Genomic DNA, 13668 nt, shown 5'->3' with positions numbered 1-13668 from the left:
ATAGATCAGTTTTGCTTTAAAAAATTATTCTGGCTGCAGCGTGGGAAACAGAATGGAGATAAACAAGGCCTAGTACCCAACAGGTGGCTGTGGCCTTGTCCAGGCAGGAGATGAGGGAGGCCCAAGTTATGAGAAACCCAGTGGGGATGAAGGTGGGGGGCGGGTTTGAGAGAGGCAGGATGTGGTGGCTGAGCGGAGATGGGGATGATGGATAGCTGGATGGGGGTCCATTCACTGAGGTGGGCGGCATGGAAAGGAGAGTAGAGGGTGCATAGGGGCCGGGGAAGGCACCGAGCATGTTAGGGCATGTCAGGTGGGAAGATGAAACGATCTGTAGAGCAAGTGAAGGGTCTGGGCTGATGGTTCTGACTGGGGTGATGCTGACTTATTTGAAATGCCAGCTTTGGAAAAGGTGAGGCCACCTAGGAAGAGACCCAAGGCCTTGTCCTCATTCTAACCCTCAGTGGATGGTGTAAACCCAGGGACTGCATGGCAGTCACCACAGGTATCCAGACTCAGGGCCTGCCCCTTCCATCTCTGGGTTTTGGCCCCGGTTCTGGGGTGAGTGACCTCATCACTTGGGCACTTCCATCCGGTGAGGATGCCACTTGGTGTCCCCAGAGTTTTTGGTGTCACCAGTGTCATGGTTCAAACCCTGCCTCTGCCACTGACTAGCTCTTTCACCACACACCAACTACTCAGCTGGGCTCCAGTTTCTCCATCTGTAAAGTGGGCATAACTAGAGCATCAACCTCATACGGCTGTTGTGCCTACTCAGTGAGACAGCGAGTGAGAGCATTTATCATAATGCCTGAAAGCTCAATAGAATGCCAATATTACTGTTCTTCTTCATGAGATTCCTGCCTCTGTCAGTAGCACTTACCACACTGTGTTGCACTTTACTGTCTTTTTCCCCTTAAAGCCATGGACTGTGCCTTTTCAGTTCCTTGCCTCTAGCACCGTGCATGGCACCTGGTAGCAGTCCATTAGAATCTTGTCAACCGAGTGAATGAATGGATGAGGGGGTTGCCTCTTGTGGTGACATCCTGCTTTGACACACATGGAATCTGTGCTTTTTTCACAGAGTACATGCAGAGGCCAGTATTGGAAAGTGACCACCCAGTATTAGTGTAGACCCCAGGCCTGGCCAGGAGCACTTCTGAGCAGAGAAGGGATGGACACACAGGCCTGTAGCGACTCTGTCCTTGGTCCCCTGCCCATGAGGGTAGTTATGGTCCACATAGCACCCAGGCCTAGAGGAGGCAGAGTGTGGTGACCTCGGGGCCACTCCATCCTTGCTGGGCACCCCGGCTGCTGCACAGGCCCTGAAGGCAGCCCCCAACTCTGCCTCTTACTAGCTCTGCAGTTTTGAGCAGGTTACTTAAACTCTCTGAGCCTCAGCTTCCTCACCTGCAAAATGGAGATGATGTTATTTACTTCATATGTTTGGTGTGAAGATTTAACAAGATGGTGCATGTGAAGAGCTTAGCCCAGATCTGGTTCATGGTGAATGTATAAAGGCAAACTAATAATACTAGGGGAATACACCCATGAACTGAAAGCAGCTTCCCTGGTCCCTCTGCTGCTTTGAAAGCTGCCTGGATCAATAACATCTGACATTCTCAATGAAAGGATGCAGGACCTAACAGTGGGACACATGTCCGCCTCCTTCCTGACAACAAGACTCACCCATGGATGCTTGGCAGGTTCTGAAGTGGCAAATTTCATCTGTATTCAGGAATGAAAAGCCAACAACCATTTCAAACAAACAAGTGTTGCTTTATCTCGTGTGGCTTGTCTTGGAGCCTTGGAGGCCACTTAGGTAGATGGTTGTAGGGAACAGAGCCCGTTCCTTGGTCATCTGGTGTCATGTGCTGCCCTCTGGTGGGCTGAGAGGGGCTTGCATGCCAGATGGGGGCTCAGAAGGGTTGGGGGAAGGACGCAGTGTTTGGGGGTGAATGTAGCTTTGGGTCTGTGGGACTAAATTTTTTGGAAATGACTCTTGAACACAGATGGGTATTTTTAGCAACCAGACTCCTCACAGGAGGGGAATTCTCTGTAGCAGAAAAAAGGCTGGGCCTCTTTCTTAACTGGCCCTTCCCAGTTTATAAAGCACCTTTATCAGGAATACTGTCACCCTCCTGTGAGACAGGCAGGGTGGAGACTAATTCCTCCATTTTTGAAAAATGGCAACTTCCCCTTGAATTGTCCTGAATGCTGTCTGCTCTGGGTCAGGCCCCTGGTGCCTACTTTCTCCTTGGTGGTTTGGAAGCAGAGAGCCAGGGCTATGTTTGCTATGCCCTCTCCAAGCCTCCTGTGGGGATAATGTGACCATTTTCCAGCTGTCACATACAATTGCCATGAGGAGTGCCCCACTGGACTTATGTGAGGGGACTAGCACGGTGAGCCCACAGGGAAAGCTGGTTGCTGCTGGCTGGGAGTCCTTCTCCTCTCAGCGGGTGGGTGGGGCTGCGGAAGGCTCAGCTCACGACTGGGAGAAGCCAGTTGGCTGGAGCCCATGATAGATGGCGCTGCCACTTCCCACCTGCCTGCCTGTCCATGTAGCATTGGCTATACCAACATCTGCCCCGTGCCCAGCCCACCCCGGGTCCTCTCCCTCTCAGGTCTCTAGGAAGGTTAGCATAACTGGAGGCACCTGGAATGGTGGGCTCCCATGACCAGTGGGTGGCATGGATCCCACCACGCTTCATACTCCTCACAGCCCTCTCTCAGCCTCCATAGATTCTCCATCCTCGGGATAATTCTGTGAGAGGCAGAGCAGGAGCAGTAGGGTGATGGACATGCATAGTCACATGGCTCCAGTCACATGACTCCTGGTGTGCTGCCTCCCAGCTGCCCACTCTTTCTTTAGAAGACTTGGGCCCCACAGGAGCCTCCCTGTGGGGCGGGATGGGTGTTACAGAACACACCTTGGACCCTGATTAAGTCACTCAACTGCTCTGAGCCTCGGTTTCCAGATATGTCAAGTAAAAGGAAGGGACCAGCTGGTCGCAAAGATGCTTCCACCTCTGACATTCGGTGACTTGGAGAACCAGGACCAAGAAGTGTCCAGGTTATGCAAATGTGTCCATTGGCACAAAAGCTCTTCTGAGTGAACAGCTGAGAGGATTCCAGGGAGGCCCCCGGTGGGGCCTGGCCTGATGGCAAAGCGACTTTGTTGGAAGGTGTTGGCTAGCAATGAGATCCTCAGGCAGAGCAGGGCTGCCGACACCCACAGAACCGGAAGCACAACGCAACCCCTGGCTCTTTCCCACGACCACTCCCTTCTGGAGTGAGAGGGGATGGAGAGGAAGCTCTGCCAGTTCTCTGGGTCAAGGCCACTTGAGCGTCACGTGTTCCTATTTATTGCAGGTGGTAGTCTTGGCAGCTCCCCCCAGGGAAAACGAGCAGGCACAAACCCATTCAGTAAGTTGCCTTCTTTCTGGGGTCTGCTCCGTGGGCCCCCTCGTGCAGCTCTGGTACTGCAGCGGGAGTGGAGGGATTGGCCAAGGAACCTAGTCTCCCAATTTCTTTTTGTCTCTTCACGGAGGATACAGGAGAAAGGTTGGTGAGCGCTGTGAGGATCCCACCACTCCCACCTGTAGATGAGCAAGGGCCGCTCTGCCAGCCCCGGTTGAAAGGCTGGCATCTGGGAGAAGTGCGGTTTGTGCAGAGAGCAAAGCCACACTTGTGCCAGTTGCCATGTGACGATGCCTCCTGGTGGCAGAGAATGGGCTGGTAAAACGTGGGCTTAGCTGCAAGTGAAGGCTACCTGTGCCCTGCCCCAGCCCGTTATCCAGCAGCAGGTGGAAAAGGCTGCTCTTAGGGGGAAATGGATCCGTGTAGTTGGACTGCTCATAACCCAGCTCTACCCTCTTCTTGTTTCTATCCCCCTTCTCAGTAGGACGCCTCGTCTAAGAAGCAGAAAACCAAAGGGCAAGTGGCGAGACCAGGGAGATGGGACGGATCACCAGACGCCTGACCTTCGACCTTGCCACGGCCCAGCCACATCCCATGTAACATGAGTGGTGCCCACCCTGTTTGCACTTTTAATAACTCTTATTTGCGTGTGTTCTTTTTTTGGTTTCCTTTGTAAACACCAATATCTAATACCACAGTGGGAAAAGGAAAGGGAAGAATGATTGTGTATTCTCTCTTATTGTAAGTTTTTGGATCTGCTACTGACAACTTTTAGGGGTTTTTTTTTGTGGGGGGGTTGGGGGGAGGTGTTGCGGGACTGAGAAGAAAGAGATTTATATACTGTATATAAATATATATGTAAATTGTATAGTTCTTTTGTACAGGCATTGGCATTGCTGTTTGTTTATTCCCTCCCGCTCCCTGCTCTGCGTGTGGAAGCTCTGGCCACGCGGCCCAGCTTCCGAGAACCCAGGGCTGAGTCCCCAGCCCACCTGCCTTCTGTTTGGAAACTGACCCTGTGTGCACATGGATGGGGGCCCTCCCGCTCCCTGCAGACACCCCCAGTCTTTTTTGGTGAGAGGAGGGAATCGCCCCACGCTGTCAAGGTTGGCAAGCCACGTCTCTGTTGGCCTTCTCAAGGGAGCTTGGGTTGGGGGGAGAGGTGGGAGTTGCTCCTGGAGCGAGGGAAATAGGCAGCTAAGACACCAGTTCTCCATGTTACCCAGACCCCCAGGTGGCCCCGGGCCCGTAGCCAGACCAGGATTCTAGTGACCCCTGTGCAGATGTCCTCAGAGGATTTGCATTGATCAGTTGCAACATTCCCCCCCCCACCCCCATTTAGTACCTACTCTGTGTAAAACATGAGAGGGAGGGCAAAGAGGAAAAAGGCACGCAGTGGGGCTTTTATTTAGAGGTCAGTATTGAAGCCACTGAAGAAGACGACAGAACGCATCGTTGGGGAGTGCAGGGCCACAGAAGGGCTCCTCCCCTGCAGGCCCGCAGGTGAGGCTTCTGAGACCTGGCCCTCCTAGGCTGCCAGGTCACACTGGGTGTTCCCTCCCCTCTCCCTGCCCCGCCCTCTCAGAGATCAGCGCAGCCTGAGGGAGGAGTTGGGTCCAGTACCTCATAGGTAACCCAATGGTTTCATTTTTTTTAAACCTGAGGTTCTTCCTGTTTCCTCAAAGGCTTTTAAGAGTTTCCAGGCTTGAGGCCAATTTCAGTAAGACCCTGACCTTGGGCCTCCTGCTTCTGCCTTTCCTGGAAGGGTAGGAATAATAACCACCTGGGGGCATACTGGCCTCGGGCCTCGTTTTCCTCAGACCTGTTTCCAGGTTCCAGTGGGGGCTGCCCTGCCTTCGGGCAGAGCAGCTTTTTCTGCCCAGGTGACCATGCCCTCTCAGAGAGCAAGTGACGCTTAGTGCCTCATCCTAGGAGCAGCTGTGGCAGCAGAGAGGGAGGGCGGGTCCCCCGGGGTTGGTGCCCCTATCGGCTTGCTCTTGCAAACCTGGCCTCACCTGGCATCGCATCCCAGTGTTCCCAAAGGTGCACCCACCTTGCAGATGGTGTTTCCCACCTGAGTCTGGAGAGCTGGCCCTTCAAGGCCTGGCTGGGGGGAGGGTCCTTTTTGACATGAGCTGAAGGTTCTGGCTGTCCTGGCAAAGGCCCTAGAGTTCGTCTCCAGAAGACTGGAGGCCCTATCCCAACGTGGGCATGTGGAAAGGCAGCCCTCACCCATTTCCACCCGAGAACTGGTGCGTGCCGGCACTGGACGGCCCTGCCGGGAGACCCAGCCCCCTCTGGGCCTGCTGGAAGCATCCAACACGGAGAAGGCGCCTCCTGGAGAAACCCAGCTCCCCCCAGGCTTCCTCCTCCTCCTCCTCCTTGCCGGTGTAGCTGTGCTGTGTGGTTTTCCTTGTGAGGAGGGAGGGACACTAGTTGTAGCTTGTTTTATGACAAATAAAAATGGGTAAACCTTGGTGGCCATTGCCTCTTTCTTTGGGTGGCTTCTGGGTGGGCATCATTTCCTAAAAGGCTGAGTTGTGTCCCCATTGGGTGCCCTCCACGCTAATCCTAGGAAGTCCCAGCGGCTGGAGAGAACCCAGATGGCCACGAGGTGGCACCATACTTTGGTGTGGCTACAATGTTCTCTTTGTAATTCTTCTTGCCTCCACCCATTCAGCTACCCCCTCCAAACCCTCCTGGAGAGTACAGAACATTACTGGCCATGCTTTAGGGTGGGACTAGGGCGGGGGTGGGGGGATAGCCCATCTCATGGCTCCAGGCTGGTGGGTGGGAGTGGGCACATTGGCCGCAATCCAGATTGCAAGACCCCAGGCTGGGAAGCAGCTTTAGACGGGGAACAGGTCCCCAGTGGGGTTCTGCCAGCTGAGTCCTGGTTTTGTAGGGGACACATTTAGATTAAGGCAGCGGGGGTGGTTCCCAGAGCTGGAGGACTTCCGGTGAGGACTGGCAGCGAAGACGAGGCTCTGCGTCCTCTCCAGGGATCCCTGCGTCTTTTCCCCTTGTCCCGTCTCTGCACACAGCTGTCCCGGGAAAGGGCCTCCTCACCTCCTGAGAACCTCCTCCACATCCTTTGCCACACTTGGAGGCCTTTTTCTGTGCAGGTGAACAGGAGGTATTTCCTCTTGAAAAAGTCTCCCAATCCTCTCTTCAGCTAAGCTTTCTTGGGAAAGGCCTACCCCTTAGAATGCTGTCACAGGGGTCCCTCCTCCTCCAGTGCGGACACTGTGCTGTGTCACAGGCCCTGTCACATTTACCACCACCGCAGCCCAGCGGGACGGGCTCCCCATTCACACGTGTGGTTCAGACTCCGGGTTCAGTGAGTTGTCGGATGCCTCCAGCTGGGAAAGGCCAGGAATCACCTCCAGGTTTTCTGAGTCCCAGCCCAGAACTCCTCCCACGCCCCAGCTGCCTCCCTTGAGGGGCAAAAGCAGCAACTTGCTCCCTCCTGTCCAGCTCTGGCCCGGGGTGCTTGCTTTCAGCTGAGAGAGCATTTTTTTTCCCTCTGAGCAGTTTAGAGGCTCATTAAAAGCTGCTAATTTGCATAGGACTGTCCTAAACTTTAGGGATTTGGGGAAGAGAGAGAAGGACCTCATTGGGAGACTTGAGGTTGATCTAGCCTCCAACAGAGGTGTGGGAAGGGGGCGGGACTGAGCTCACACTTGGCTGGAGGTCCCATTTAGCTTTCCAATGCTTTCTATAAATAAATAAATAAATAAATAAATAAATAAATAAATAAATAAATAAATACCAAAACAAAACAACAACAAACTGGCAGCAGGACCAAGAGTCAAGAAAAAGTGACAGATCCATCCACCGGTTTCTTCCCGCACCGAGAGGCTCGGAGCCAGGCTTAGCCCTGTGGGGAGGGGAACACCGGGCATTTTCAGTTGGGATGTCACACAATGACTGCTGTGGGGGCCAGGCACCTTGTCGGGCCCTATGATGCCATCAGAGGAGGGGCCTCTGGTGGTACCCACCCTGGTTTCCTGGGTGAGGTGGGAGACTGGCAGCCCAGCCCCTTGTAGGAAAACACACAGAGAAAGCCAGGCTGAGCACCTGGTCATTTACTCCCACATTTCCAATGACTTACACATGCCCACCAAGGAGCGGCTTTCCGAAGGCACCCTGCTCTTCTGCTCTCTGGCATCGGGCCTCCCCCATCATAGAGGTGAGGACAGGTAGAACTTAACTTTTCCACATAATGCCCTCCAATGAAGCCCTCAATTCTAGGGCTGGGGTCACTGCACCCCTTCATGGGCCTTTCGTGAATTGATAGGGAGAAGAGTCCTTACCTTGGTTGTATGCCTGCCTATAAAAGCCTGTGTGACCCAGGTATCTCTTGTCCTTTCTTGTCAATGCTAGGCGAACTCCGACTCTCGCCAACACCTCGTCAATGCGGCCGCAGACCTCTCGTCTGCACCGCCAGTTTTTCCTTTAACAAGGCACGCTCTTTAATAAGGTGAAGGCCACTTTGCCTGGAGTCTTCCTAGCCAAAGCTTTGACTATGGCTAATGGCCCATGGTCCTCCAACAAGACAATGGGCACATTGCTAAAGGCCTCGTGAGCACCAGTCAGGGGAGACCAGGAGAAGCTGCAGTAATACATTCCCCAACCTCATAGCTTCCATCACAAAGGGTTTTCACGCCTGCAGCATAGCCATCAGGAGCATCTCAATGACACTTGAAATCTGCTACTGAGATTGTCACAGTCTCAGCCTCCAGTCCGGGTTCCGCTGAGTCCAGGCTCCTGGACACTTCCTCCTGGTGTCCCACAAACTCAATATGCCTCATGCCTGAAAACCCGCTCCACCCACCTCTCCTCTGTGCTGGTGCACCAGCCAGCCACCCCCTGGGCCTGGAGCCCGGAGCCCTCCCTGCCTTCTTCCATTTATGTCTTTCCCTCCCATCCATTCAGTTCATCACCATGTCCTGTAAGTTCCCCTCCCAATTCTTTCCCCTGTGCCCTCCTCCCCACCCCTAGAGCCCCCTATCATCTGCTCCTAAAACACTCAATAGTTGTAAATGGCCTGTTGTCTCCACTCCATTCATTCCCCACCTCAACCACCCTCTCCAATGCAGACAGCTCAGATTGAATTGTGTCCCGCCAAATTCATAGGTTGAAGCCCTAAACTCCAATGTGACCATATTTGGAGACAGGCCCTTTAAGGAGGTAACTATGGTTAAACTAGAGGCCCAGTGCACGAAATCACGTGAGACCCGAGTCTCTTCTCCGTGCGCGCCCCCCCCCCCCCCCCCCCCGCCGTGGGACCCATCAATGGGTGACCAGTCATTTGGTCATTACAGTGTTTTGGCATTATGGCCACTGGCTTTTTATCATATAGATGAGGTCATGAGGGTGGGGCCCTGAACCAACAGGACTGGTATCCTTATATAATAAAAAGAGGAGGAGACATCAGAGCCAAGGCACAGTGAGATGGTGGCCATCTGCAAGCCAGGAAGAGAGGCCAAACCAAAAACCAACCCTGATGGCAGCTTGATGGTGAATGTCTAGCTTCCACACTGTGAAAATAAAACTTCTTGTGTCTAAGCCACCCCCGTCTGTCTTACTTCGTTACGGTAGCCTGAGCAGGTGAATACAATTGCTTAGTTTAACCCACAAAACTAAACTTGATCTGATCCTGATCTTCAACCACTCCTTCCAGACACACTTTCCTGCAACATGTACACATTTCATTGCTGTGGCATTACATGCTTCAGTGGTGCACATCCAGCTAAACCTGCTGCCTGCATATCGAGTGTCTTCTTCCAGGTGCACATATTATATCCTCCTGTGTCACACACTTCTCAGTGCCTTCACATTTCACACTTCCTCCCAGAACAGCAGCATCCATGATAACACATGATCACAAAGCCAGGTAATGTGATGTATCACGTATTTAGTAGATAATAGTATCTTAATTATGTAAATGAGTGAAAAACACAAGGCTTCAGCACCTCAGGTGACATAGTAAAGGTGGCTCTGCCAGGACAAGGAGAGCAGGACAGGAACTGAGATCTTCACAACTGAGCCACTCTCTGCTCTCAGCTACTTCTCAGCATTGCTAACCAGCCCAGGGTGTGTACCTCCTCTGTCTCCCGCCTCCAGCTGGTGATGCCTGGTCCTTCAGCATATGGCTCACCCAGTCTGCATCTCAGTGCTTCCAACCAAATGTTCTCAAGCAGCCCTGATCTCACCTCAGCTATAGCCCTGTGCTCTAAGGAGGAAATATGGTGCCAATTTGAATTAGGGCTTGTTCTTAATTTGTCATTGGGGAACAGTCAACTAAAGTCTTTGAGTTGTCAAAAATATTTTCTTTTTGATGTTTAAATAAAGAACTAAGATGAAAACTAACAGACCACAATAGCAATGATTATTCATGTGGCTCATGGTTGAAACTCTGTCCAAGTGTCACTTCCTTTTAGAAAGAATCCCCAACTTCTTTGTTCATTATATGTTGCTTTAGAATCTATGGTGCTGCTTCAGGCTCCTAACAGCCTGCCCATACATCAACCATCCTAACACATATTTCTACCCACGTTGTAATAATTAATTCTCAAGTCTGTTCCTTCTACTAGACTGGAGCAACCATCTTAAGGCTTAGAACACCTTGCAAACCTGAATGAGGGCAGTTATCATAAAACATTTAAAGAATGGCTGAGATATTTATCGATATATGGGAAGAAGTATACAATTAGCACATCCTATATAATAAAGAGGGAATATGCAAATTGACCATCACTCCACCACAAATATGATGGTACCCACAGTGGGAGGGAGGGGTGGCAGGTGTCTTTTTTTTTTTTTTTTTTTTTCCGTAACACAAGATGGCTGCACCCACAGTGGAGGCCAAGTGTCCGTAATGAGCCTTAACAGGCAATCAGCAGGGACCTGAGGCTGTGTGCTCTCCCCCCCCCTGGGGCTTGACAGGGGTCCTCAGGCTGCATCCTCACCTTGGCACCAGGCCAGGGACCTCAGGCCATGCCCCCCACCCAGCATGGCTTGATGGGGGACCTCAAGGTGTGATTCCCTGCTCCAGTACTGGGACAGGGGACCTCAGGCTGCTCCCCTTGCCCTGGGCCTAAGGACCTCAGGCTGTGGCCCCCACTTGGTGGGGCTTAACAGGAGACCTCAGGCTGTGCCCCCTGCCCCAGTGCTGGGCCAGGGGAACTGAGGCTGCACGCCCCTACCCCCACCTGGTGGGGCTTGATAAGGATGGGACTGACTGGATCTGGATCTAGCCCAATGTGGGGAGGGGGGCAGTTGGGTCTGGATCTCGCACAATTTTGAGGCACACATGGGTGGGTGGGGACTTGACTCAGGTTCCCATGGTGCGCCCCAGACTCTGACAGGAGGAAGATTTTCATATACATTTTACTAATTTTTTTCATCTCTGACACTTCTATTATAGAGAAAGGGCAAATAGCAATATTAAATTATTTCTTCTAATTAATCCCCTTTTAATGTGCATGAATTTCATGCACCAGGCCACTAATTTAAAGATAATATTGGATATGCAATAGATATTGAGGCTTAAAGAGCAGTATTGATATCTGTATATTTGAGCATGTAGTAAGATGAATATGAATATATATATATATATATGGAAGAAAAGAGGGAGAGAGAGAGAGAGAGAGAGAGAGAGAGAGAGAGAGAGAGAGAGAGATGGTAGAGCATAATGATTTGAAACAGGGGGTTTCACACATGAGCATGCATCAGATTCACCAGGAAGGCTTGTTAAACACTGTTTGCTGGGACCTATCCCTAGTAGTCTGGAGAGTCTTGGGTGGGGCCTGGGAATCTGCATTTATGATAAGTTCCCAGGTGATGTTGATGTTGCTCATCTGGGGCCTATACTGGGAGAACCATTTGTTTAGTTTGGTTTCGAATGGTGGATGGATCACCTATCTACCCCGAGTCTCAATTTCTTCATCTGTAAAATGGGGCTAATGATCTTTTCTCACAGGGTGGCCAAGGTGATTCAGTGAGACAACCAGGGTCAAGTACATGGCACAGTGCCTGATGCAAACTTTGGGGCTCAATGTCTGTGAGTCATCCTCCACTTTCTCTTCCTCTGCATCACCAGTGAACTTTGGTGCTGAGGAGCCTGGAAAATCACCTGCTCTAATCCTCATGCAGTCCAGGACCTCGGTACCTCGGTAAGTTGTGACCTTCTCCAGATCGGACACCTAGCTTGTGGCACAGCCAGACCTTTCACTTAGTATTCATAATGGCACTTAATTTGGTATGCAAGACTAAAGGGGGGCATGATATATATGAACAAACAAATGCACTAAATGTGGAAGGAGGATGTGTTCTGTGATGATAAATAGTGTGTCATATCAGTATCTAAAACTTGAGACGTTTAGGAAAAAGTATAATAAAATCTACTTGCTGAGGGAGTGAAATGAGTGAAATGTGCACCATGAGATGCACATTCCATCTCAAACAAAGGTGTCAATGAGGGGTTGTATTATGGAGAGATAACTCCTTGAGGAGAAGCTAAGGATGTCATTAAAGGAATAACAATGTCAGGAGCAAAGCCTCGTGGTCTAGCAGGCCAGGGAGGGCACCAGTCTGGCTCTGAGAACTAGTTAGTGTGGCATCTAGATTAGTACCCGCTTCCCCTTCTGAGCCCCATTTCCCATTCTCTATGGTTCACCCCACCTTCTTTTGATGAAATCTAACATCTGAATAACCCAGAAATGATGGCAGTCTCCATGATTGTGACTCAATTTCTTATTCCCTTTCTCTCCCTCCATCCTCCCCTCTTCCTTCCCTGCTTGCAAAAATGACTCAAAAAGGGGACATATGGGTACAAATGGATTTCACGATTTTACGTCTACCATTTCATTGGCTAAAGAACACTTTTCATTTTGAATTTAATGAGTGTCAAAAAGCCAAACAAGCCTTTACCCAAACCCTCCTCCCTGCCCGCCTTGCTGGGTTGTGTCCTGTTGAGCTCCATACCCTAGCCGTGCTAACTCTTAATCCCATTTCACACCCCCCTTATGCCTTTGTGCAATTTCCTTTTTTGTCTGTCCTTCAACACCAAGCCCCCTTGCCAAGGCAAATCACTGTTCTTCCTTCAAGATCCTACTTTCCCCTCGGAGTCTTTCCCAGTTCCAGGCTGGGTAAGTGTTTCCTTCCGTTGTGTCCCCATGGCGCTCTGCTTATGCCCCTAGATCATGCCTGACACAGAACTCTAACTCTCCTTTGCACCTTGGTGGCTCATATGCTCCATTGCTCCTTCCCATCACTTAGCTCTGGGAAGGGGCACTAGAACATACAGTGCACTCGCCATCCTCCCTAACCTGAGTTGTTCAGACCAGGAGCATATGCCTGACCCAAAGGGACCAGTGCACAGGCACCCCAACCACTGTGACACAGCCTTCTACAAAGGATTCTGCTTCCTGGGAATGGCCTTGGAGGTGGGGCATTGGCCACATTCTCTTCACTGGGATGTTCCAGTTGGTCGTTGGGCTGTGAGGTCATGATAGAGCACTGGGGCTGGTGGCTGTGCTGGACCTTGGGCAAGACAAGCAAAGCAGAGAAGCAGCTTGGGAGGGGAGGGGCCAGGCCCACAGGGAGAAGGAAGCAATGATGAGGAGACGATGTGCATTGGGGGAGGGAGCGAGTGGCCCTACAGGATTTCAGACTCCTGTGGCCTGCCATGTCTCCTGCCTTGGGTAGTAGAGCCCCACCCCATAGGCCTTCTCAATATTGCCTCCCTCCATTTCCTGAACTGGTTTAATGGGTTTCAGTTCCTTGTAACCAAAAGAGCCTTGGTTAAAAGAAGTTTTACCTCCCCATCAGGACTGCGAGATTCTTGAGGTCGGGAACTCTATCTTACTCTTTCTGCATCAACAGAATGGAGTTCAATGCATAGAAATACATTTGTTGAATGAATGCTGAGCAATCAAATGAATGAGTAGGCCTACTGGTAATGAACACAGGGCATTGTTTGCCTCGCTGGGATCCTGCCCCTCCACACCTTTTTAATACAAAAAGCTCCTTCCCCTTTCATCATCGCAACTCCACTGCTTATGTCTTCCAGCACCTGGAGTCCGGACTCTGACAAGTGGAATATCCCTGAGGTTCTTTTCGCTTTAAAAACACCAGGCCTGGTACATTGGCATCTGAGGAGACAACAGAGACACATGGGAGATAACAATAGAAGACGGCACACCTGCTCCAGAAGAAACATGGGGAGAAGCAAGCTGTTTG

General features: G+C 51.3%; 1 protein-coding gene across 8 annotated transcripts in view; it reads left to right on the top strand.

Annotated features, from left to right (window-relative positions):
- SMOC1 (SPARC related modular calcium binding 1) overlaps positions 1 to 5897 on the top strand; it is a 138201-nt gene extending 132304 nt beyond the window's left edge. For 3 of the 8 annotated variants that reach the window (XM_036432872.2, XM_036432886.2, XM_045579279.1), the window contains exons 12-13: positions 3373 to 3426; positions 3902 to 5897. In XM_036432872.2, the coding sequence (XP_036288765.1) occupies positions 3373 to 3426; positions 3902 to 3918 (71 nt within the window). In that variant the 3' untranslated portion in view covers positions 3919 to 5897. The remainder of the gene's footprint in view (positions 1 to 3372; positions 3427 to 3901) is intronic. The other 5 variants (XM_036432906.2, XM_036432923.2, XM_036432897.2 and 2 more) reach the window with 3 other exon arrangements.
- The last annotated feature ends 7771 nt before the right edge of the window (positions 5898 to 13668 follow it).

The sequence above is a fragment of the Pipistrellus kuhlii genome, unplaced genomic scaffold, assembly GCF_014108245.1.
Source record: "Pipistrellus kuhlii isolate mPipKuh1 unplaced genomic scaffold, mPipKuh1.p scaffold_m20_p_1, whole genome shotgun sequence".
NCBI lineage: Eukaryota > Metazoa > Chordata > Mammalia > Chiroptera > Vespertilionidae > Pipistrellus > Pipistrellus kuhlii.
This window is presented reverse-complemented; position numbering and strand designations above follow the sequence as displayed.